Raw genomic sequence first — 27572 nt, forward strand, 5'->3', positions numbered from 1 at the left:
GGTTAGTCGTCAAAGGGTATGCCAAAGAATATGGAATAAATTATGAGAAAACCTTTGCTCCCGTCGCAAGAATGACTAGTGTTCGAACTTTCATTGCCATTGTCTCTATTAAAAAATAGTTTATTTTCCAACTAGATATTAAAAATATCTTTTTAAACAGAGAACTTGGTGAGGAAGTTTATATGGAACTCCCTCCAGGTTTTAATTTAAATGAAAAAATTTTAAAACTTAAAAAGGCTTTTATGGTCTTAAACAAACTCTTAAGGCTTGGTATGATAAATTTAGTAATGTTTTGATTAATTTAGGATTTATCTCTTGTTATACTGACATTGTTCTCTTTGTCAAGAAAATAGGTACTATAATTATGATTCTTCTTCTATCAGTTGTTGATATGATCATCTAGGACCGTAGTTAAATTTGTTATGGAACGTAGATCTCATAGAAGATCTGTTTTATCAAATTCGGATATAGGTTAGTTTAGAAAATGCATTTTTCAAATTTAACCGACCTCTATTTGGGTCATTTTAGATTTAGATCAGGTTCGACCCACTCCATTTACATTTGGGTTGACATCAATATGGACCTGGATTTAGTCCAGGATCCATATTGACTAGTACCCATGGATGGGCTGAAATCCAAATGGATTTGGGTCATGGGTCTAGCCCAGACCCATAACCCATTTAAAGACCTTTAAAAATGAATGATTTAATTTAAACTTTAGGATATATATATATATATATATATATATATATATATATATATATATATATATATATATATATGAAAAGAAGTCATATGGTATGTGGGTTTGGATCTAAGTCGGGTCTGAACGCAGGACCGAATGTCGTTTGACGCATTATTTGTTGTTATGTTGTAATTCTGTTTTTTATAAGAGAGTATTTTTGTACCCTAATTATTGTAACCTCTTAATATATATTTCATAATACAATCTGTCACGTTAAGACTGTTCTGAACATGACTTTCTGAAGCCCCTTCTCTCTCTATTGTTCTTCTTCCTTGCGCAAGTGAATCTGGATGGCAGATTTTAATATGGTATCAGAGCAGTGTTAAAGTTGGGCCTGAGATTGCTTCTCCAAAAATTATGTCCAAGGAGGTGATCTGAGATTCCAAGTCAAGATTGTTTTTCGATCCTTGATTCTCTCTCTCTACTTTCTCTTGTTTCTTTCAGATCTAGTCCTCTTCTTCTCTAAAGAAACTGTTTAAAATTGTTTTCTTCATAATCGTCTTTTCTTGCTGTCAATCTGAAACTCCTTTGTCTTGAATTATCATTTCTTACTCTGATTTCTTGCCATCAATGTGAAACCTCCTTTTGTCTTGAAATAACGTTAATCTGATATTTATCTAAAATCTTTCTTCTCTATATTCAATATCTTTGTTGTTTCAAACTGCAAAGTCCTTTGATGTCTTTGCAATCTAAGCTTTTTAATCCAGTCCCTTGACGTCTTTGTCTTCTTGACCTAATATTATTTTCTCTGTTCAACGAGGGATTTATCAATATTAGGGACTGTTTCTGTTTCGATAAGATCAAACCTCTCGTGCTCTCTGATCACGTCTGGATATAACATATTTGTCGTGATTCTTACTGCAAAAAAAAAGGGCAGAATATTAGTGTGGTTGATTCCCTCGGTGAATTAAGTCTGGTCCAGAATTCCCTTTTCTTTGTTCTTTTTATTCAATGTCATTCTTTTCCTTTGCGTTCTTTCAAATGGATCCATCTCTTTTGCAGACAAGTCTTTCTTCTAACTTCCTTAGTCAACTGGTCTCTGAAAAGTTAAATAATTCCAATTTTTTGACTTGGAAAAGACAATTTGTTCCTTTTATAAGGGCCCAAGATCTCTCTAGACATCTAGATGGATTAATTCCGGCCCCTCCAGAGTTCATTTCACATGAAAAGAAGGATGATAAAAGGGGGTCCTCTACTGTGCTTGTTAGAAATCCAGATTATGTTGCTTGGATAAAAATTGACCAAGCATTGGTAGCATATATCACCTCTATGCTCTCACAAGAAGTACTTGTGGCTATTCCTGATGATTGTTTAGCCAAGGAGTTGTGGGAGAAGCTAGTTCAGACATATTCACAGATCTCTTAGGCAAGAGTTGTATTCCTCAAGCAAGAATTTCAGCTGTTAAAGAAAAATTTGATGTCTATCATGGAGTACTTGAATAAAATAAAAAGCATCACGGATCAGCTGGGGATGTGCAGTTAGTGATAAAGATAAAGTGCAATAGACTTTAAGCGGATTGGGGCCAGATTATCATGTTCTAGCAACATCCTTGTTGTGTCTCTAAGAGCTTTCAAAATTCGAAGATCTACGTGCAAAGTTGTTGCTGTATGAGATGACCTTAAAGGGATTTTCTGAGAAGACTTATGTGCAGTCAGGGACTCAAAATGTGCTTGCTACAAGGCTAACTTATGGAAGAGGTGTAAAAATGTCTACAAAGAGACAATACGCATATAAGCACAAATGCTTTGAAAAAGATGTGCATAAAGGCACAACACTTGAATAAATATGCACAAAGGTGTAAAAATAAGCAAACATGCACAAAGGCATGTATCTATTGAAAGAGGGCAATGCTTGAGACTCTCAAGCTTAGGAATACAATGGGGAAATACCCCTATTTATACAAGAGCTAAAGGAACCACCTTGGGGCTCCCAAAGGAGTCGTTGGGAGCCCCTAATGGTCACAATTGTGACTGTTGGGGGCCCCAAACGATTCTATTGGGAGGCCCCCAAGGTGATGACAGGCATAAAAAAATTAAAAAAATGAAATAGAAAAAGAAAAGGAAAAAATAAAAAATGAAAATACAAGCATATTCCAAGTGGAATATGCGTAAAACTGGAAATTACAAAAATACCCTTTTTGGGTATTATGATAAAAGTATATATATATATATATATATATATATATATATACAATGGGATCTTTGGGTTTACATTTTAACACCCCCCCTCAAACTTATGGTGTAATGACCACAAGTTTGCCAAGAAGGAAGTGAAATCTGGGCGAACAAAGTGCTTTAGTGAAAAAGTCCGCCAATTGGTATTCAGACGTCACATACAGGAGATCAATGACCCTCTTCAAGTATTCCTCCCTGACATAATGGCAATCTATCTCTATATGTTTTGTTCTTTCATGAAAAGTGTGATTCTTGGCAATATAAATTGCACTTTTGTTATCGCACCATAACTTTGTTGGTTCTCCAATGTAAACTCCCATATCTTCTAGAAGACGTCCAATCCATACAATTTCCATGGTGGTAGATGCCATGACTCTATATTCTGCTTCGGTAGAGGACAGAGAGACCTTCTGTTGCTTTTTACATTTCCAAGAAATCAATGACTCACCTAAGAAAACACAAAACTAGTGGTGGAGTGGCGATTATTAGGGTCACCTCCCCAATCTGAGTCAGTATAAGCAATTAACTTTAATTCAAAAGAGGAAGACAAAAATACTCTTTTATTTATAGTTCCCTTTAGATATCTGATGATACGAAGAACAACACTCATGTGAACTGTTGTGGGAGCATGCTGAAACTGACTGACAATGTGGATTGTATGAATCAAATCAGGTCGAGTGATGCTGAGATACATCAACGAGCCTACCAGTTGCCTGTAAGGAGTAGGATCGGTCAGGGGAATCCCATAATCAATTTTTATTTTTTAGCCCACTATTTAAGGGGTTTCGCAAATTTTGTCATCGGATATTCTTGACCTATCAATAATCTTACAAGCAAGTTTAGTCTAAGATAGAAAATAACCACATTGAAAATAAGCAACCTCAATTCTAAGAAAATATGTCAGAAAACCTAAGTCTGACATTTCAAATTTTGAAGTCGAAACGGATTTAATACCCTTAATTCCTTCGACATCATCACCTGTGATTAACATATCATCAACATAAAGTAATAATATCACAATCCCTGCATCATATTTTCTAATGAATAATGCAGTATCAGTATAACAAGAAGAAAATCCATTTTCTAACATTACATTGTTAAATCTGTCATATCAGGCTTTGGGAGCCTGTTTCAACCCATAGAGAGCTTTTCGAAGGTGAAGAACTTTATCTTTAGGAATTTTTATACCTGGTGGGGCATCCATATACACTTCTTTATTAAGATCACCATTTAGAAAAACATTTTTTACATCTATTTGAAAAATGTTTCATTTTTTAATAGATGCAATAGTGATAAGACATCTGACTGTAACCATTCGGGCTACGGGAGCAAATGTCTCTTCATAGTCAATACCATATTTTTGCCCATACCCTTTCACGACTAAGCGAGCTTTATACCTCTCCAAAGATCCATCGCTCTTAGTCTTAACTTTAAATACCCAATGACAACCTATAGTTTTCTTTCCAATAGGTAGAGTTTGAAATTCCCATATCTCAGCTTTCCTAAGAGCTTTGAATTCATTTTTCATAGTTTCTTGCCATTCTGCACATTTTTTGGCTTCTTCGAAGTTTCTAGGTTCAAAATAAGAATGGATGGCACTAAGAGAAGCCCTATATTTAGGTGAAAAAGAATTAAATGAGACAAATCGAGATGGAGGTCTCCTATTTCTTTCAGATCGTCTGTGATCATAAGTGGGATGGGAACAGGCTCACCATACTGCTCAATAGCACTTCTGATAGTATCTTGATTTCTACAAGAGTAGGTTATTGGGTCATTTAAGGTTTCATCTCCTTGAACATTGGGTGAGTTAGGTTCATTAATATCTATATCACTATCATGATTTGATGATATTTTGTCATCACTAGATAAATCATCATTACTAGACAATAGGTCAAATAAGAAAGAATAGTCCACATTTTCATGGTGAGAAGCTATGTAACAGGGTTTTGGCTAGCAGGGTGCCGCACCCGTGTCAACGCGACTCGACGCAGGTGTGGTCAACCCGACCCTGGGTGCGTTGACTGCACCCAGGGTCATTTTGGTCCATTTTTTTTGGATTTAAAAAAAAAAATTGCCCTATGAAATGGGCTGCGGACCCCCCTTCCTGCAAGGGCAAAAACAATGAATCAGGCTCCACAACTCATCACTTTCATCTTTGGGGACAACCATATAAGATAAAAAAATGGTAAAAAGCAAGTTGGGCACACACATTCAGATATACATCTAAAAAAAATCAATGCCTCTGCAAACATAAAACAAAAGGCTTCTCATGAAGAGGGATCAATCTAGGAAGTTAATAAGTGTGTTGACTTACATAGCCATCTGCAGGTGTTAACACATGACCATAAAATACACCCTTGAAGTTTAAAAATGACTTGGCGGTTCCATGCATTAATGGACACCAGTAGCTATTTTTGCAATTTTGTGTAAAAATAAGTTACACACTTATTAGCTGTGCATTCAAAATGCACAATTATTGATATGTTTTCCTAATAAAAATTACTAAAATGTCCATAATTGTGACAATTAATACACCTAATCACCATATCAATTTTTTAATTTGTTAGGGGCATAAAATTGTGGTGAACGTGCTAACATGCATAAATGTCATGGACCTTAACAGCTACCATACATTCATACATATACACTATACATGATATATATATATATATATATATATATATATATATATATATATATATATATATATATATATATATATACATTTTTGCCCCTGCTGCACCCCTGCACTCGGGTTTTTTGGAAGTGCCAAATCCCCGCTCCCGCACTCGCACTCGCACCCATGTGACATAGGTGATAAGTATTTTTTTCAAAGCCATTTTTATTTTCCAAAAATGATACATTTCTTGAAACATATAATTTATCATTCCTAGAATCGTAACATCGAAACCCTTTTTGAGTCTCCGAATATCCAAGAAAAACACAAGTAATAGCTTTAGGAGAAAGTTTATCATTTTTATCTATAAGAACAAAACACTTACAACCAAAGACCCTTAATCTGCTATAATCAGGATCCCTTTTATTTAACACTTCAAAAGGAGAGATTTTACCCAAGCTCCTAGATGGTAAATGATTGATAAGGTAAACAGAAGCAAGGGCCGCCTTGGCCCAAAAGTTTTTTGGAATATTTTGAAATATGAGGAGAGTTCGGGTGGTTTTAATGATATGCCTATGTTTTCTTTCGGCTAATCCATTTTGTTGAGGAGTTTTAGGACATGACCTTTGATGAACAATACCATTATCCTCAAGGTACATCTTGAATTCGTTGGAGAGATATTCTCCTCCGGAGTCACTTTTAAATATCTTTAGGTTACAATTAAATTGATTCTTAACCATCACATGAAACAATTTAAAACATGAAAAAACTTCATGTTTATGTCTAAGGAAATATATCCAAGAGTACTTAGAAAAATCATCTACAAAAAGTACATAATAGGAGAACCCTCCTTTTGAAACAACTGGTGCCGGTCCCCAAACATCTGAATGAATAATTTCGAAAGGTTTAGAAGTAACCATGGATCTTTGTTCAAAATGCATACTTCTCATTTTTCCAAGAATACAATCATTACAGGAGAAAGTATTTTTACAAAGATTTTTAGCAAAATACAAATAAGATAACTTGGTGATGTTAGGATGACCAAGTCTTTTGTACCAAACATTTATATCCTTATGTCGGGCAACATTACAAAAAGAATTTTTAGGAACTTGAAGAGAGTCCATATAATATAAGTCTCCTTTTCTAGAGCCTTCCCCAATCAATTTCCCAGACCGGTAATCCTGTATTAAACATTTATCAGAGGAAAATTTAATATCATATACATGGTCCGAGGGTTGAGAAACGGTGAGAAGGTTCAAGTTTAATTTTGGTATAAATCTAATTTTGGGAATGGAAAAATCTTGAGTTTCAAAATTACCAATACTTTTTATTTCGAGAGAAGTTTCATCCGCAGTAGAAACGAAAGATGGGGAAATATTTTTCGAATAATCGGAAAGAGAATACATGTTTGGGGACATATGAAAAGATGCACCCGAATCCAAAAGCCAAGAAATTTTACTTGGAGGGGAGAAGGTAGATACGGTGGCTCTGGAGGTTGCTCCCTTGAGGAGAGATTGGAGAGCTTCCACTATTTGGTTTAGTGAAGGAGATCCACTTGAAGACGTCTCCTCCTTTTGCAGTTGAGCAGTGATAGCCATGGCTAGTAATTTCTTCCATTTGGGACATATGAGTTTGATATGTCCCGGTTCTTTACAAAAATGGCAAACAATCTTGCTATAATCCTTCCTTCCTCCTTGTCCACTATTTCCTCCTTGATTTTGAGTTTTAAAGTGAGGAGGACGATAGGTTCTTACATTATTTCCGGGCCTAGATACCGCATTGACTGCATCATTGTCTTTGGAGTTGGAGGGAACCACAAGCACATTTGGCCCTTGCTTACTTATACCCATACGGGTTTCTTCACCACTTAATTTGGTGAGAACATCCTCAAGAGAAAGAGGAGTGAAAGATGACAAAAGAGAAGACCTTATTTGCTCAAATTCGGGTCTTAGCCTATTTAAAAAAATGAAGAATCGATCTTCGTCTAGTTGTTTGTGACGAAGTTCAATTGCCTCTCCACTCCATTTTGGTTCGAGCATAGCAAGCTCATCCCAAATGGAAAAAAGATCGGCGAAATATTCTCTAATGGTCATGTCACCTTGACAAAGAGTAAGCGCCTTCTTTTGAAGGTAGTATTTATGGGATAAATCTCTTGACGTATACATTTTCTCAAGATAATGCCAAGCTTTCAAAGCTTTCTTAAATTTAATAATGTTGGCATTAATCTTAGTTTCAACTGATGAAAAAATCCAAGAAAAAATCTTGAAATTCTTCATTTCCCATTCATTGTGTTTCTTAGAATAATCCTCAAGGGCTTTGGTTTTTTCGTCCCCATCAACGATCTTGATTTCACCTTCGTTTATCACGGTGATTTTTTGTTCTGGTTCCGGGATTGTGCCTTGCATATAACCTCAAAGACCTTTCCCTTTAATATGAGCCTCCATGTTCCTGGCCCAAACGTGATAGTTGGAGTCATTTAGTTTAAAACCGAGAGCGAAATGAGACTCTTTTTCACCCATTAGAGAGGAAAGATTAAGAAAAAATATGTACCACAATAAGATTTTTAAGCCTTGTCGCAAAGCCCTTCTAAAATATTGAAGGAAGAGAATCCACCACTTCAATCTTCAAAAATTCAAAGGCATGCTTTTCGAGGCACCAACAAAGCGAAGAATCACACGATCTTCAGTCTTCAACCTTGCTCTGATACCATGTAAAAATGTCTACAAAGAGACAATATGCATACAAGCACAAATACTTTGAAAAAGATGTGCACAAAGGCACAACACTTGAATAAATACGCACAAAGGAGTAAAAATAAACAAACATGCACAAAGGCATGTATCTATAGAAAGAGGGCAATGCTTGAGACTCTCAAGCTTAGGAATACAATGGGGAAACACCCCTATTTATACAAGAGCTAAAGGAACCACCTTGGGGCTCCCAAAGGAGTCGTTGGGGGCCCCCAATGGTCACAATTGTGACTGTGGGAGTTGTGCCATCATCTTCTGAAATTGAGTACGTTTGAAGCCGATCCCCGCATTGCATCAAGTGGTATCAAAGCACCATTCCTCCTCTTTGGTCAACGGCATGACGCAAGAAGCGAGGAACGATCCTACGAGTGGGAGGACACCGACAATGAGAATCCGATGATGTGGATGATTGACATGATGACCAAGATCCAAGAAAATCTGCTACGCGTAAGCAAAGACGTAGCCGACATGTCAAAATGTATGGGCGGGATCGAAGGTCGGATTGTCGCCCTTGAGTTGACGGTGGAGCAACGCATGACGTCAATGCAAAGAATGGGAGCGGAGCTGGATGACGGTGCAGCCGATCGTGTGAATGTAATACTCGCAGAATCAATCCAGCCGACACACCCTCATTGTATCCGCGCCACCATTTCGCATCCGATACCCTCTCTCCATCCAGAATCAGTAGCGGTTGTGAATCACACAGCCGGTACCTTCCAGCCGAACCAGGGGATCACGGCAAGACCCCCCCACATCTCGGGTGTGCTACAGCCCTGGCCTTGAGCCACGATGGTTGTGTCGCAGGCCAGGCCTGGTCTGTAGGACCACGATGCCTCTAAAGTGGGAATTGATGCCGTCTTGAGTCAGAACCGCAAGCCCATTGCTTTCTTTAGTGAAAAGCTGACTCAGGCGAGGTGCCAATACTCCACTTATGATGTCGAGTTCTATGCTGTTGTGCAAGCCCTTCGTTACTGGAGGCATTATCTCATTTATAAAGAGTTCGTCTTGTACACGGATCATGAGGCGTTGATGTATTTAAATAGCCAAAAGAAGTTGAGTTCTAGACATGACAAGTGGGTCAGTTTCTTGCAAGAATACACTTTTACGATTCGCCATCAATCAGGTACTCTGAACAAGGTAGCTGACGCACTTAGCAGAAAAAATAGTATTTTAATGACTATGTCCATGCAGGTCATTGGGTTTGAGCAATGCAAGGAGTTGTTGTAAGAATGTGCCCACCATCGTTAGGTTGGTGCTAAGGAGGGAGAAGACGCCTGTGAGAGAGAGGGAGGCTGCAACAACAAGTGGTACGATCCTCAACAACCAGATCGTGCCCTATATGTTATATTTATATTGAAATTAGATTGGGTCTGGATATTACATTATGTTACATTAGATCCAGACCCAATACAAACAGTTGGATAAATACATGGATTTCGGGTCTAGACCCAAACCCATAATGGGTACAAAGATACAATGATCCAGTCAGTCTTAATATCCTCCCTCAAGTTGTGCATGGTCATGCACCATAGACAACTTGCTCTTCAAGAACCAAAATTGTATGCTGGTAAGACCTTTAGTGAACAAATCCGCCACCTGATCAGCCATCCGAATATAAGCAGGTTCAACTTCCCTGTCTTCTACTTTTTGCCGAATAAAATGTTGATCAATCTTTATATGCTTTGTACGGTTGTGATGAATGGGATTGAAGGAAATCTAGATGGCACTCTGATTATCACACAAAAGAGTAGTGGGTAGAATGGTTTCTCCTAATTCTACCAAAAGATGTCTCAGCCATGTAACCTCTGCTGTAGCTGCTGTCATAGACCTATACTCAGCCTTTGTACTGGATCGTGCAACTGCACGCTGTTTTTTGCTACTCCATGCTATTAAGTTTCCATTAATAAAAACACAATAGCTGAACACTGACCTTCTGTCATCTAGATCTCCAGCCCAATCAATAAGTCTATGTTGCTCTCCTTTAGTCTTAGATTGATGATAAACTAAGCCATCCCCAAGTGTTCCCTTTAAGTACCGAAGAATTCTCTTGACAACATTCATATGTTCTGTGCGTGGATCATGCATGAATTGCGAGACTTGATTCACTGCATACACAATATCTGGTCTAGTGAAAGTGAGATATTGAAGCATACCCACGAGGCTGCGATATTGTCTGGGATCTCCATATGCCTCCCCATCTAGAGCACTGAGCTTATGATTTAATACACTAGGAGTGGACAGAGGTTTACAATCCTTCATACATGCCTTATCCAGTAAATCCAATGTATATTTGTGTTGAGTTAGCGAAAGATATTTATTCCGCCGGTCTACTTCAACACCCAAGAAATAACGCAGAACTCCTAAATCTTTCATCTTAAACTTTTGACTCAAGAGAGCCTTTGTAGCTTCTATATGTTCATCAGAATTCCCGGTGATAATAATATCATCTACATATATGAGAAGTAAAGTACTGACCTGACAATCTCGAAAAATAAATAAGGAATGATGAGGTAAGATTGAATGAATCCATGTCGTTGAACTTCGACAGAGAAGCTATCGAACCAAGAACGAGAGGCATGCTTTAGCCCATAGATGGCTCTTCGTAATTTACAAACATGAGTGTTGGGGCTGCATTCTGCATAACCAGGGGGCTGCTCCATATACACTTCTTCTTTCAGACTACCATGCAAAAATGCATTTTTGACATCGAGCTGACTGAGAGTCCAACCATACTGAACCGACAAAGATAAAATTAATAGAATTGTTCCCATCTTAACCACAGGGCTAAAGGTCTCATCATAGTCTTGCCCGTATTCTTGAGTAAAGCCTTTGGCTACAAGTCTCGCCTTGTAGCGTTCAATGGATCCATCAAGTTTGTACTTTATCTTATAGACCCACTTAGAACCTACAACATTTTTGTATGAGGGTCTAGGGACAATTTCCCAAGTTCCACATTCATGCAAGGCTTTCATCTCCTCGTTTATGGCCTCAATCCACTTGGTTGACATGTATGCATCCGAGAGGCTGACGAGTTCATCTTGCTTTTCAATCTGAGAAACAAATAATTACAGATTTGTAGAGAAGTTGTTATAACTGACCCATCTCTCAATAGGATGGCGAATTCTTCCAATTCGTCTAGGCTGCACATCAATTGGCTGATCATTATTCTTGTTTCGTCGTACATAGACGATTCCTTGAAATTTTACGGCATCTGAAGTGGATATGCTAGGAACCTGCACATTTCTCAATTCTTCCATCTGAGGTTCAATGCCGGTCTCACTCAGTTCAACAGGTGACGTGTGACACGAGGAAGCATCATATGTCTCTATCTGGTTAAGCAACTCAGTGGCAAGCCATGGTTGATACCACTCAATGGCCTCGTTGTGTCCATCTACACTTCCTGAGTGTTGAACAATGGTTTCATCAAACACAACATTTTGTGAGGCTCTGATGCGATGAGTGATGGGATCATAGCATCGATACCCTTTGTATTGGTCAACATATCCCACAAACTTGCACACACATGCCTTGTCCTAAAACTTATTTCGTTGAGAGCTATCAATATGAACGTAACATATACAGCCAAACACTCACAATTCATTATAATCGGGTTGAATCTCGAAAAAAGCAAAATAAAGGGATTGGTTCTTTAGCAATGTCATGGGTAGACGATTTATGATATACACAGTTGAGTGGAAGGCCTCAGTCCACAAACTCACGGGAATGTGAGTGTCATGCAATATACTCAAGGCACTTTCTACAATGTGCCGATGTTTTCTTTCTGCCACACCATTTTGTTGTGGTGTATGTGGACAAGATATACGACGACTTATTCCATTATCTTGAAGAAATTCAGTAAATTCCTTTGATAGATACTCACCTCCTCCATCACATTGAAAATGTTGAATTTTAGACGAGAATTGATTACAGACTGAAGCGAAAAATGAATGAAAGAGATTGAACACTTCAGATTTATGTTTCATAAAATAAATCCAAGTATATCTGGAGTAGCTATCAATAAAGGTTACATAATAGCGACTTCCGAATAAAGAAGATTGTGGGGCAGGACCCCAAACATCAGAATACACAATTTCAAAAGGTACTGAAGCTCTTTGATTTATTGAATTAAAAGGAAGAACATGACTCTTGCATATTTGACAACTGGAACAAAGTGAAGTATCAGACTCAACACTCAGACTAGACTCTAGAACAAGTCCACTCGACACAAGTTTCTTAATGAAGGAACCATTACAATGACCTAAACAATGATGCCAAATCTTCGGCTTATTACACTGAGATAAACTAAAACAATCTTTGGACGACACTGGCTGGACTGGCTGAATGACAGATGAATTTGATGAAGCACCATGAACAGAAGAAGAAGAAAGTTACTTGAGGATATACATGTTTCCTTGTCGTTCTCCTTCAACGAGCGTCTTCTTCGTGAGAAGATCCTTGACACATACAGGAGTGAATTTAACGGAAGAATTAGTATCATCAACAAGTTTAGAGACAGAGACAATATTCTTGACAATACTTGGAGAATGATAGATATTGGACAAATTTAGAGAAGAATTAGGGAGGGAAAGGTTAACATTTCCAGTATGAGATATAGAGTGAAAAGTTCCATCTCCAGTTTTAATATAAAATTTTCCACGATAAGGAACAAGTTTTAAAATCTTACCGACATCACCTGTCACATATGCTGCAGCCCCAGAATCAATGTACCAGGTTCCTTGCTCATTCTGCTTGAAGCTTAAATTTGAAAGAGCAAATATCAGAAGATTCTTCACATTATCCTTCAAGTCTTCTCCTATTCTTCCTCTGTGAGAGGATCTTGCACTATTGAATTTTCCCTTGTTCTGTGGATTGAACCAACAATTAGCTTTGATGTCCCCCCTTTTGTTGCATTGAAAACATGTTGGTATGTTTCTAGAGCTCTGATTCCCTGGAAAAGAATTAGGTGACACGTTGGGCATGGGCAACAATCCTTGTCCTCCTTGACTATTCCTTCCCTATCCATGTCCACCTCGAAAGCCTCCATGTCCTCGTCCTGACATCATCCCTGTAACCAATACATCATGGTGGCTGGAGTGCATATCTTCTCCTCGAATAGTAACTTCATACTGTAATAGCTTCGCGCTAAGATCCTCAAAACTTGGTAAAGAAGGAAGGCATAAGAGGGATGTAACCAACATGTGATAATCAGATCCAAGACCATTTAGTGTTTGTTGAACTTTTTCTTTGTCAGGAATTTCACAGCCCACCATGGCGAGTTGATCAGTGATGGTCTTGACTTTATTCATGTACTCTGTGACTGACAAGTTTTCCTTCTTTAAGAGCTGAAATTCTTTCTTCAAATGTAGGATTCTGGCCTCTAAAATATGTGAATAGGATTGCACCAACCTCTGCCATAGCTCCATAGCGGAGCATTCGTCGGGAATGCCCACTAATACCTCTTGGGAAAGAGTAAAAGTAATATATGCCACAATCGCCTGGTCCTTTCTCCTCCATGCTGTGAATTCTGGATTACGAACCAATTTGTTGGAAACCTCCCCTTTATCATCTCTTTCCTATTGCAAAACAAACTCTGGTGGTGTAGGGACAGATCCATTAAGATATCCAGAGATCCAAACTCCTAATAAAAGGCAATATTTGCCTCTTCCAAGTTAAGTAATTCGAGTGGGTGAGTTTCTCGGAAATAAGTTGACCAAAGAAGCTAGATGGAAGAGAAGGAGAATCCATGAAAGGAATAAGAATAAATGGAATTGAAGAAGAGAACAGGAAATATATCAACAAGACAGTCCCACAAGTTAGAGAAACAATTGGTGTTCACGACCTTTTTTTTTTTAGATACGGGTCACTGCTTCTCAAATACCTTTAGTGGACTGCTCGATTGGTACTGGTTAGAATCTCCACAGATCTATCGCAGACTCCAAAAATGTAATGTCAGGTCTGACGAAAATGGGTATACAAGTTTGAAACCCAATAAATTTTGTAAGATGAGAGTTCTGACGTAAAGAGTCAGAATTGATGTTAATGCGAGGTAGATGGGGCAAGTCACGAATATATCTAATGCACCAATCAGATTCGGAATCAACGATGATGGTGGGTAATTTTTTTTTTTTTTTTGCAATAGGAAGAGACAAACTTAGATCTGGAACGAAATCAGGTCTAAAAACCCAAATATTGAATGGAAATAAAGAATCGATAAGAAGAGAAGCAAATCTGAAAAATCAGATATAAGAATCGCTAAAAAAGATTTTTTTTTGCAATAGGAAGAGATGAACTCAGATTTGGAACGAAATCAGATTTGGAACGAAATCAGATCTGGGGCAAAATCAGATCTGGAACGAAAACAGATCTGAAAACCCAAAGATTGAATAAAGAATCGATGAAAGAAAAAATTTGGGGTTTTACTAACCTGGAACAGAAGATGAATCTCTCGAGTTACTTTCTGGAATCGGATTCACGTCCTTGAACTGAAGTTAGATGCGATCCCGCTCTGATACCATGTAAGAATGTGCCCACCGTCGTTAGGTTGGTGCTAAGGAGGGAGAAGACGCCTGTGAGAGAGAGGGAGACTGCAACAACAAGTGGTACGATCCTCAACAACCGGATCGTGCCCTATATGTTATATTTATATTGAAATTAGATTGGGTCTGGATATTATATTATGTTACATTAGATCCAGACCCAATACAAACAATAGGATAAATACATGGATTTCGGGTCCAGACCCAAACCCAGGTACAGAGATACAACGATCCAGTCAGTCTTAATAGTTGTACCCAACAGACCTTAATTTTCAGCAGGTCTGGGAAGGGTGCCTCTCCTCTACCAGCACAACAGACCCACGGTTCGTTATACATAACGGTTACCTCTTTCGAGGTAATAAGTTATGTGTGCCAGCATTCTCTATTAGGCTACAATTGATTTCCGAGTTACATGAAGGGGGACTAGCTGTGCATTTTGGACATGATAAGACGTTCGCTCTGTTAGATGAACGCTACTTTTGGCCCAAAATGCGCAAAAATGTTGTCAAGTTTGTCCAGAGTTGTCGAGTATGTCAAGTGTCTAAGGGTCGACGTCAGAATAGTGGTTTGTATACTCCTTTGTCCATCCCTGAGCGGCCTTGGGAACACATTTCCATGGACTTTATTGTGGGCCTTCCCAGAACCTCACGTCGTTTTGATTCCATCTTAGTTGTGGTTGACCGATTTTTCAAAATGGCTATCTTTGTCCCGTGTAAGCGAACCACCGACGCCTCGTTAGTAGCCTCGTACTACTTCAAGGATGTGGCCCGCTTTCATGGATTGCCTCACACGATCACTTCAGATCGTGACACTCGCTTCATGAGCCATTTTTGGAAATCATTATGGGCCTTATTAAAAACAAAACTCCAGTTTAGCAGTGCATACCACCCACAAACCGATGGCCAAACCGAAGTTGTGAATCGTACCTTAAGGAACCTACTAAGGAGTCTAGTTGGTGAAAATGTAAAAACTTGGGATCTAGTCTTGCCGCAAGCCGAGTTCGCCTACAATAGTTCCATCAACCAGTCCACGACCAAGTCTCATTTTCAAGTGGTGTATGGGCGGTCACCAACGCATGTAGTAGATCTAGCACCTGTGTCGAGTCTTTCAGACTTAACTCCGGACACGTTTGATGCAGTTGAGTACATGTGTGATATACATAGGCAGGTTCGAGCCAAACTTGTTGAGAGTTATGAAGCTTACAAAGCTTTCGTGGATCAGGGTCGTCAAGATGTCCAGATTCAAGTTGGTCAATTAGTTTGGGCTTACCTGCGTCCAGAGTGTTTCCTAGTGGGTAGTTATGGTAAATTGAGTCCTAGGAAATATGGTCCTTTCAAGATCCTTCAGCGATTGGGTCCAAATGCCTACCTCCTTGAACTGCCCGAAGATTGACACATTTCGCCTATCTTTAATGTGTTTGATCTATATGCTTACTGTGGAGACAACAAGTCGTCAGAGCCGACTTTTTCCCAACCAGGGGAGAATGACGCAGAGCAGGATCGAATTGGGCCTGTACCGCGTGACCCAGGCATGACCAAGGAACCTGATCCAAAGGGGATGGACGATCGGACCCAGGAGTTGGATCCGATCGCGGGCAAGGTGCCTCGATGCAGGGACGTGACCATGCGTACCTACTCCAGACGAGGGAAGGCCCAGGATGTCCCAGATCCATCAGCAGAATAAAGATGTCTCGAGTCCAGGACCGGACTCGAGACCCGGGTCCACTTGCATTCTTTAAATACCCTATTCTAGGGTTGCGTGGGTAGACGTGATGGAAGTTTCAGCAACCACCTCTGATATTTTTTCTGCAGTTTTTCCTTTGGATTCTAGTCTCCTTTTATTATTATTTCCCTTTCATTGGTGTCATTCTATTGTTGCTTAAAGTGTTACGGAAATAAAGCAAGCACCGTCGTTTTATGGTGATTATTCTTTTGGTTTTTTGCACTTCGCACGACTGTGGGAGTTGTGCCATCATCTTCTGAAATCGAGTACGTTTGAAGTTGATCCCCGCGCTGCATCACTGTCTTAATGCTCTCAATTCCTGCATTAACTAGTACTGCCTTGCTCAGTTCTCCTGCATGTACACTTGCTTAAGATAGCTCCAAACATCCTTAGCTTCATCAAACTTAGTGATATTCATGGCAATTCTTGGTTCTATAGAGCCAAGAATCCATGCATTGACCTTCACATTGTTCATCTTCCATTCTTTGACCGCCTTCTTATAATTTACATCTCCAAGTTTGGGCTTCACTGAAGTCTCATCAAGAAAGCCTCTTAATCCTTTGCCATCAATGATAGCTACCATAAAATCAGACCAAAAGGAATAATTGTTTTCATCGGATAAAGTTTCCTTTCTCCTTTTTCACCCAACCCCCAAACTATAAATTATAACTTGCTGCACAAGAAACCAGCAGTTACAAAATTCCAAAATAAAAAGTGCAAAACAAAACAAAAGCACTCCACTAGAGTATAGTGCAAAATCACAAACAGGCTATGAACACTAGAAGCTTCAAACAATCTTCATGCACGAGCCTTCACACAAACACATCTAGAAATCATGCATTCATTTCCCCAAACCAGTTCTGCACGTAGAACTTCAGCTATACCAATACCCAATAGTCATGTGTGAACTGTCCAAACAAACCATTATTGCCTTCTGGTCACACCCACAAACTTCAATAGAAACACCAAGAAACCAAAGATTTTCCCAAACTAACGATTGTATTAGCCTTCCAACTCAAAAATGATGCAAGCACAAACAATCAGTGCCCCAAACAGCCAAAAATATGATCAGAAATCTCAGATTTCTGAAATCTGGACAGATTACCTCTATTGACAAAAAAATTATGAGAAAATTCATATAAAATCCAATATTCTACCAAATTAGGTACGGTTTGATTCCATAAACTTCTAAAATCAAACCCTAATAGACCCTTAAATCAGAACAAGGAACAAGGCAACTGACTGTACACTCGTTCCTCTCCTTGATGACATCAGCAATGGTGGAAATCTCGAAACCAGAACAAAGCTACCTCTTCTGCACGAGACACTGCCTCTTCTCTCCTTCAACCAAGCTCTGATACCATGTTATGAAAGCATGGAACTAGGGCAACCACAAAGAGAAGGAAGAGAAAAGAGTGAAAATGTAAAACTTCATTGGGAGCAAATAGAGTTACAACAAATAAAAAAGGGGGTCGACTCCCATAAAGCCCACTACAAGACAAAAGCTAGTGGAGTAGTGGGTATAAGCTAGTTTACAAAAATACTCCTAATCTGGAATGTATGTACAAATAGATACATTGGAGGGTATTACACACAAAGGAAATATGGCATTTCCTCAACATTATGCACTTACTATCACATCTGCAGATATCCATTGACACTATTACTGCTGGATCCTACTTTTCACCATATCCAATATCATTATGCACTCATAATCTGTTACATCCACCAATCCATTTTTCTTCTTTATTTCCTTCTTTTGTTTTGTTTCCCTTTTGGTTTCTGTTGAATTTTACTGTTATCTGATGCTTCTTCTTTGGAAATTGGAGTTCCCTCTTGTCTCTCGAAGTGGCAGATTCCGAAAGTTAGCTTCAGAGCTCAAGGATTCTGATATTTCGAGGCTGGAGTTGCTTAATTTACCAGGAGGAACTGAGTCTTTTGAGTTGGCAGCAAAATTTTGCTACAGCATTAACTTTGAGATCACACCATCCAATGTAGCACAGTTATGTTGTGTGTCCGAGTACCTTGAAATGACTGAAGAGTACGCTAAGGAAAATCTTGCATCTCGTGCAGAAGCTTACTTGGATGGAGTGGTTTGCAAAAGCCTCGAGAAGTCTGTTGAAGTTTTACGACAATGTGAGAACCTGCTTCCACTAGCTGAGGAGTTGAGAATTGTCAGCAAATGCACCGATGCTATCGCATCCATAGCATGCACAGAAGAGATAGCTTCTAGCTTCTCCAGATTAGAGTATAGCAGCTCCGGGCGGCTGCATACTAATAAACAGGCTAAAAATGGTTCCGGAGATTGGTGGATTGAAGATCTTTCTGTACTATGTCTTGACATGTATCAGAAAGTTATATCGGCAATGCGGTATCGAGGTCTTCATGCTGACAGTATTGGTGCATCTCTTGTGAACTATGCTCAGAAAGTGTTGACTAAAAAGACCAACTTTTGGAATGTATGCAGACAACCAAAGATTGATTTTATGGGTTCAATTGAATGTGAACAGATAATATTAGTGGAGACAATCACAAGTCTGCTACCTGTGGAGAAACAAGCTGTTCCAATAAGCTTTCTTTTTGGGCTTCTGCGAACTGCAGTCATGTTAGAATGCTCAATAGCTTGCAGGCTCGACCTTGAGAGGAGGATTGCATCACAACTGGATATGGTCACTCTAGATGATCTCCTTATCCCATTGTTTAGGCATGCTGGAGATACACTGTTTGATGTTGACACTGTGCATAGGATTGTGGTGAATTTTTTGCAGCAAGATAACAGTGATAATGATTTGGATGATGGCTCTTTTTGTGGATCTGATGGGCCACATTCTCCCTCTCAAACTGCAGTTTTCAAAGTATCAAAGCTAGTGGACAGTTACCTTGCAGAGATTGCTCCAGATGCAAACCTCAAGCTTCTCAAATTTATGGCAATTGCAGAGGCCTTACCATCACATACACGTTTAGTAGATGATGGACTGTATCGAGCCATTGATATCTACCTTAAAGTAAGTAAAATCTGTTTGTTACCCTTTCCCTTTTCTTCATGAATTGAATTAAAAACTGTCGTATAATAGCAGTTTAGGTTTATAAATTTTCCATCTTAGCTATGTCTAGTGATATATATTAAGCATGGTACTTGTCTATGAAGCCATATTTAAGAAACATGAACATGTAAAAAATACCATTTGTGTTGTAACATAAGTGCTCTGCAGAAACAACAATGGTCATGTTTCCTGTCTTATAAATGGTCAGAAACACAACAATGGCCATGTTTCTTCTGTTTTATTCATGCACGCATATTGGTTACGCCTTACTATCTTGCCATGCAAAAATATACTAGTCCACATTCCCACTTCCAACTATGAAAGGCTTCTATTATACTTTTAAATGGCTGTGGCAAATATGCATGTTTACCTTACAGTTTTTTATCATCCCACTAGTTTGTAAGGTGATCTTTCTTCCTAAGTTGGTTTTCAATCTATGTAACACGGACACTCCTAAAAAGGAAACACACCCATGTCGCACCCACGTCGGTGCAAGCACGGGACTTGGACATGGCTTCTACAGTGTCAGGTACGGCCAACTACACGGATACATTTCTGTCCGAAACTGGACTCCGTCATCCTTAACCAAGTCCAGTTTTTTTATCTATATTATATACATAAATACGCACACACACACACACACACACACACACACACACACACACACACACACACACACACACACACACACACACACATATATATATATATATATACACGCCCCCGTACCCAAGATTTTTTAAACTTCCGTATCACACCCATACCCGCGCCTGCACTTATGTGACATAGTTTTCAATCTGCAGTATTATCTATACAGTAGCAAACTCATGTTTCCTGCTGCAGGCTCACCCAGCATTGTCTGACTTGGAGATGAAAAATCTCTGTAAACTGATTGATTTCAAGAAGTTATCACCTGAAGCAGGTGCACATGCAGCACAGAATGAGCGCCTTCCTGTGCAATCAGTTGTTCAAGTCCTTTACTTTGAGCAGTTGAGACTCCGCAATGCCTTATATGCTGCTCAGCCAGATGAAGACCAGAGCATGTTGTATCAGTCTCAACGAATTAGTGGCAGTGCCCTTAGTGCTGCAATGTCTCCTCGTGATAACTATGCATCATTAAGAAGAGAAAACCAGGAGCTAAAACTAGAGCTTGCACGCATGAGAATGAGATTAAATGACTTAGAAAGGGAACATGCTTGCATGAGACAAGATCTTGAGAGATCAAGCCCTCACAAGTTTTTGAGCTCTTTATCATGGAAGTTTGGCAAATTAAGCGCATTTGGAAACAGTAGCTCGACTAGATCAACATCACCTTTGAAGCACTCATAACAAACTGAACTTATGCACTCTTGTAGAATACGAAGAAACTGATCCTCTTAATTCTAGTAAGTTTTGTTTTTCTTTCTTACCTGTGGTTGAAACACCAAGTGTACCAGTCTTTTTCAGCTTTTACAGGAGTTTTATGGACTTCGTCTGGCTTCTCATCTAATGTCTGTTATTCTTGTATATATACATGAAAATCTTTTTCCAGCAATATGCCGACTCTTTGTTTTGCTCTGAATGCTGTTGCTACAAACATTTGCAACTTTGTTTTTCACCATTTTCTGCTCACAATTTTTTTTACACTTTGCAGTTCCTTTTACTGATTTGAACCATCAAAAGTATTTTGATTAATTTTCAAAAGATCATTTTTCCAGCGAGTGCTTTCAACTGAAAATTCAGGTTATATGAATTTTCTTATATATTGCATTTCATTATAAAGCATGATCATGTCATTTTAGAGTTTTTCAGGAGCCAAAGAATCTTGTTTATATCTACTACAAGTGGGCTGCAATCTCTACATATATAGAATATTTCAATTGGTTTCCAATGCCTGGAAGGCCACTGTCTGGTTAGTGGAGCTTATCCCAGCAAAACTGCAAGTTCTAATCTAAAGCAGTCAATGCAAAAGTTACAATTAGGAACCTGCAAGATCCAGTGGTTCATGTTTCTCTCCAGAGAGTTTTTTATCATCCCATTGTTTTGCAAGAGGTTTTCCCTCTATATGAATGCTAATATATGTTTGTTACTAAAATAAACAGCCACTGGTTTTCCATTACTAGCAGATAATGCCCATGTCCTGATCAGTTGCTTGCACAGGGTGTTCATTTGTTTTCTACCTGGGAGCCAACCTAACACAACCTAACTGAACCCTGACAAATAGCAATACCTTTTGTACGACATTAGGGGTATGTTTGAATGAATTTTTCTTCTTTGAAGTGTCATTAGTTTGCACCATTTTCAGTCACAAATTTCTGTTGAAATGTATGGCCGTCATAAATTTGTTTTATTGGGACATTTAAGATATGCTTGGATTAATGTAGAAAATCTTGCGGACGTGTCAATTTTCACACCAAGTTGTGGGCATGTGTGTGTATTGTGCTGAATACTAGCCAAACTAAATAAGACGCAAAACAAAAAAAATATAGAATTTGAGTATTGTATTTGGAAACATAAAAGGCAAAGACAATAATGCACTAAAGTTGAATATATATATATATATATATATATATATATATATATATATATATAGAGAGAGAGAGAGAGAGAGAGAGAGAGAGAGAGAGAGAGAGAGAGACGAAAGAAGATCAACATTAATACTCATGAAGATCAACAAAATGTTGAACCCATGAACCGAACAAGTAGAAAACAAAATTAAAATATAGAAAAAACAAAGCTAAAGAAAAAGAAACTACAGACAGCAAGCAACAAAACAACAAAGCCAACTCAACCAGGATCCGCAGGATTAGAAGAAACCACCGCTGAGTGAATGTCGTTCAGATGAGAGGAGAGGTCTCTAAGATGCATACGTAATATTGCATACACATCAACCAGGATTTTATGGACAAGATGATTAAAGATGACCGGAATTTGACGGAAAGTAGCATCATTGCGTGCCATCCAAACAAACCACCAAGTAGTAAGCAACCATGTCTTCCAGATCAGTCTCCACCGCTTGCATCGTCTAATTTCAATAGGGCCCAGGAGAAGATCAAGCGCAAAAGACTCCTCTTTGACAATTACGTTCAGAGATCTTCACGTCCTATTAAATAGGGCCATAAAGATTGGGCAGGACCAAAATAAATAAAAAGTAGTTTCTTCAGCAGCTTGACACAACACGCACCAACTTGGAAATTGAAAGCCCAACTTCTTTAAATAACTGTGAGTCTGAACCCTATCATGCAAAATTAACCAAGCCAAGAACCGAGATCTTAGAGAAGGGCTCTTACCCCATAATGCACACTCAGGGAACCAATCTGCCCCTGGGGGGAGCAACGATCTATACACTTTGTGGGTGTGGAACGCTCCATTTGGCGTAATCGCCCATTGCAACCACTAATCATAATTTCCAGCATCCCCAGTTTGATCTCTGAAGGACGATAAGGCTCTCAGCCACATGCTTCGCAAGTGCGAGATCGCCAGACCTCGGGTTCCATGGCGAAAATGAGATAAATCAGGAGCACCATATTTAGCATGAAGCAAGCGAGCACATGGAGAGCCTGATTGATGGGCCATCCAACATTGCTTGGCTACGAGAGCAATACTCCTTTGTCTTGGAGCAAAAACACCTAAGCCAGCCATACGCCTAGGTAACACCACCATTCGCCAACCAACCAAATGGCGCTTACTCTTAAGTTGACACCCAGACCAAAGAAAATCCGACATTAAACGACAAATTTGCTTCTGCACGCCCACAGGCATCACGAACATTGACATGAAGAATTCGGGGATAGAAGAAAGAACATGTCTGATTAAAGTCAGACGGCCAACAATGGAGAGATAAGAAGCCTGGCACGAAAGAAGCTTGTTTTTTACTTTTTGAATAGTTGGAGCCCAAGCAGCGGATGAGAGACGCTTCACTTATAACGGCAGACCCAAATATGTCATCGGCAACTTAGATATTGCACAATTAAAAATTTGTTGGCCCACTGCAAGCATAGGAGACTGAACATTGAACATAGTAAGAGAGCATTTGCTATCATTTAGGGAAAGCCCAGAAAGAGAAAGAAAGAACTGGAGAATAAGCTTGAATCTAAGCATCTGTTGCATGTTTGCTCGCCCAAAAATAATCATATCATCAGCATAAATAAGGATATGGTCCGAAAAATCTGGAACATCTAGAGGATCTATCAGGCGTTTCTCCGCAACACGCTTGAGCAACACCACGAGACCCTCAGCAATGACATTGAACAACAAAGGCGATAGAGGGCAGCCTTGCCTTAATCCATGCCCCAACTTGATCTGGCCACCTCTAGTGCCGTTAATCTTAATCATGGCATGAGCATTAAAGACCAATTCTCTCACCCATCCAGAAAAACGATGACCAATGCCAAAATTGGATAACATTTGAAATAAGAAGGGCCAATGCACAAAATCAAAGGCTTTATGAAAATCCAATTTAAGAGAAAAATAGGGCTGGCCATTAAGATGTAAAGAGTGAATGACTTCAGAGAGAGAGAGAGAGAGAGAGAGGTAGCTGCCTGACCACTTTTGAGCCTGACCGAATGGATGCCCGATGAGTGTCCATCATTTAAAAAGAGCCTTTAGTGCCACTAAAGGTCTAATTTCTGCCCAGTAGACTACAGCGCGTTGAGCGTCAGGCTTCTGTTTTGGTCAGGCAGCTACCACTATATATATATATATATATATATATATATATATATATATATATATAGAGAGAGAGAGAGAGAGAGAGAGAGAGAGAGAGAGAGAGAGAGAGAGAATGTTTTAGAGATACGGCTAGTAAGCAGTAAAAATAAAAGATCTTTTGGTGAATCTAGAACAAGTTCAAACATCATGGATTTATCATCCAACCACATGGTGGATCTGTTTGAACAAAGTCACGTACCGCTAGTTGGATTATTACTAGGTCAATGAAGTGATAAAAGCAGTATTGTAAAAGTTATAGCGATCACATTACAAAATTGGCCATAAAGAAAACCCTTTAACTGGCATGATACACCTTTTAAAAAGAGTGAATGACGGTTATACCTTACATTTCATATGATGCAGCGTACATGAAGGTGGCATTTTAATATCCTGATTCTCAAAATAAAAGCATGATATGAAAACCAAGGTTTTCAGATTGAGAATCTCTAACCCGCTTCGAAGAATCTCTAATCATGGAAGTGATTTGAGAAGCAAGTGGAAGTGTGATTCCCACTAAATCGAAGCAATATTTCTCACGCTTCCCTTTCTTCTGGCAAAGCTTGGAGCTTTTCACTTCTAAAGCGTGTTTCTCATCTTAGAAAGGTGTTTCCAGTAAATATGGTTTTACAAAGGTTTTTCAGGATTTCTCGATCTCCTTCCATTCTTCAGTTAAACTATTTACACAAAATGTACAGAGGCACCAAAAAATCTATACACCTAAAAAAAAAAGAACCCACTCCCCACCAAAAAATAAATAAATAATCTATAACTCCTTAACCATACCTAGAACTGGGAAAACTCTCAGCCCAAACATTTCAATCATATGGCATCCTTTAATGAATGTCTTTCACTCCATCTCATCCTTGTGAAGCTTCCACAAGTCAACTTAATGTTAGGGAACGACTCTTCGAAGTACCAATGGATCGAAGAAACAAACACGAGAAAAAGCAAAAGGAAAACACAGCCCCACATGAAGAATAAAGATTTTATATGGTTCGACAAGAATTGTCTAGGTCCACGATTACACTGAGCCTTCTTTTTTTATTGAGATACAATACAAGAGTCAGATTGCCTCCTTTAAATAGGAGTATACCAGTTTTACAATGAGTCTACTAGTATCGTTGAATACAACAAGGAGTCTAAGGTAAAATTATATAAATACCCTTCAAAATTAAAGATTTATATCCAAGTATTTAACAAATTCCACACTCCAACAATAAGCATGCCACACCAAATTCTTTACATTGCCAATGGATAGGCATGTTTCTAAGTGTTAGAAAGTTATGCAACAGAATAGATACAACAAAGAGATCAAAGAGATTCGAGAAGAAAACAAGCATGCCTCGGATTTTCAAAACAAAACTTTGTCCAAATTTTATGATTTTTTTTCTTTGCAGTAGAATTTGGAAAAGACTTTAACAACAAAAATAGATGATAGTTAGTTGTCAGTTTTAGAAGATGCCAAGCAAGTCACAAGTATGTGGCCAATCCCTTATTGTCCACTAAAATATTTCATTTAAGCAAACCAAAATGAATTATTTATTACAAACAGTACTGCTTGGTAAAGTGGTACTAGATAAACTGGGTTTATAAACAAAATGTTCAACCAAAGTTTGGAGAAACTCTGAATTTTGATGTCGCCTTGCTCCATATATCACATCGTAGGTTTAGTATATGTATCATCCATAAAATGAGATCATAACCATTTCTGGTTTGACAAAAAGTATTTCAATTCTAACCAATATAATATATTCAAAATATAAAAATCACTTCAAGGACGCAATTGAAAACATCATAGCTCAAGTCTATACTACTTAGCATATGGGTATCCCATAAATTAAAGTGAGAGCTCCTTGAGCCTAGCTTAGCCATGCAGATACAATTTAGGTCCTTCGCCCGATTGGTCCAACAGTGTATTGAGATCAGTACCTTGCATAAGGTGATGCATGAGTAACACTAAAGTACATTCATTCATTTATCAATATACCTATAACTAATGCACAGTTTCAATAATTACAAGTTCACCCTCTGGTATGCAGGAGAACTTAACTTCAGCACCAAATAAAGTCGTCTGAGTGTTTATTATGCTATGTATTTTTGTGTGTCCAAAAGCCTGAATGACTTTGTCCATAGAAGGTCAACAATTATATATTAGGATAAACCCTGTTAGGCTCAATTTGGATGCATCCTACTACTGTAGTAGTGGGGTTAAATCCATAGATCTTAAGGATAACCCGACCTCTTAACCTCCAAGTGATATAGAGACTGACCAAACTCTTTAGTTCATCAGATATAGTATATCACTCGAGGTGGTACCATCATCATCTGCCTCAATAAGCTTAAGTCCTGAAGGGGTTCGACGACATACTTTTTTTTTATAAGAATGTCGAGTGCCACATAGGCAATCCAGTGCATTTTGTACAAAGAGAATATGAACCCAACTCTAATCAGTTTTTTGAAGTACAAGCTGGTTTCCATATTTATAGGAACTATCATTATGTTTTGTTTATATACATGCAAACATCGCTCTTGGCATCTATGGACTTCACTAGCATTTCACCCCTTGTGGGTGGATAACTAACTCTGGCACAACGGCGCTTACAAGTATTATTCTTGTACAGTAGTTTATAGAGGCATGCATAATCAATGATCACTTTTGAATGACTGCTCGACGTATCTAGCCGCAACAAGCACTGGTCTAACAAGGCACAACAACTAGTCTGGCGCAACGGCCCATACAAATACGATGCCTTTGAAGGCAAAAATGGAACAAGTCATTCAAGTAGGGTTCTAACAACAAAGGCATCATTGTGCCATCCATACTAGCTTAGGTGAGTATTTTGCCAAAAATTTTGGCAGCTTCTCCTTTGTTTAACAAAAAAAAATGTGACATTCCTTTTTAGCTCAAAGAGCATCTTGTTAGAAATTTCGACAACATCTCCCCTATTTAACAGAAAAATTGTTATGTTCATTTTTGGATAGATACGCACCATTGTATGTACATTGCATCTCTCATGGTTTATTAAAAACTTAGGTCTTAGTTAGGCCTCTCACATTGGTGACTTAGATGTTTATGTAAATGCAATTTTTGCGCAAATTTGAAACCTTTCTAATAGGGTTTTTTTGCCAAACAATGTTTTGAACGAGGCAAGGCTTTTGAATCACTTTGAGCGATAAAGATCAGTCACCATTTGTATGCATATTACAACATAATTATATTTATTAAAAGCAGGAGCTTGTGTACATAACAACACGATGACAAAGTGCATAAAGCAAGGCCTGGTGAATGAAACTA

At 38.6% G+C, this 27572-nt stretch overlaps 1 protein-coding gene across 3 annotated transcripts in view; it reads left to right on the forward strand.

Moving 5' to 3' along the window:
• Nucleotides 1–20994, forward strand: part of LOC149843262 (BTB/POZ domain-containing protein At5g48800-like) — a 34332-nt gene extending 13338 nt beyond the window's left edge. Inside the window, exons 3-4 of one of the 3 annotated variants that reach the window (XM_090001759.1) lie at nt 18394–19549; nt 20432–20994. In XM_090001759.1, the coding sequence (XP_089857885.1) occupies nt 18394–19549; nt 20432–20917 (1642 nt within the window). In that variant the 3' untranslated portion in view covers nt 20918–20994. Of the gene's footprint in view, nt 1–18373; nt 19550–20431 lie in introns of all 3 variants that reach the window. The other 2 variants (XM_090001757.1, XM_090001758.1) reach the window with 2 other exon arrangements.
• The last annotated feature ends 6578 nt before the right edge of the window (nt 20995–27572 follow it).

Source organism: Nuphar pumila, chromosome 3, assembly GCF_984573655.1.
Source record: "Nuphar pumila chromosome 3, dmNupPumi1.hap1.1, whole genome shotgun sequence".
NCBI classification, from domain to species: Eukaryota; Viridiplantae; Streptophyta; class Magnoliopsida; order Nymphaeales; family Nymphaeaceae; genus Nuphar; species Nuphar pumila.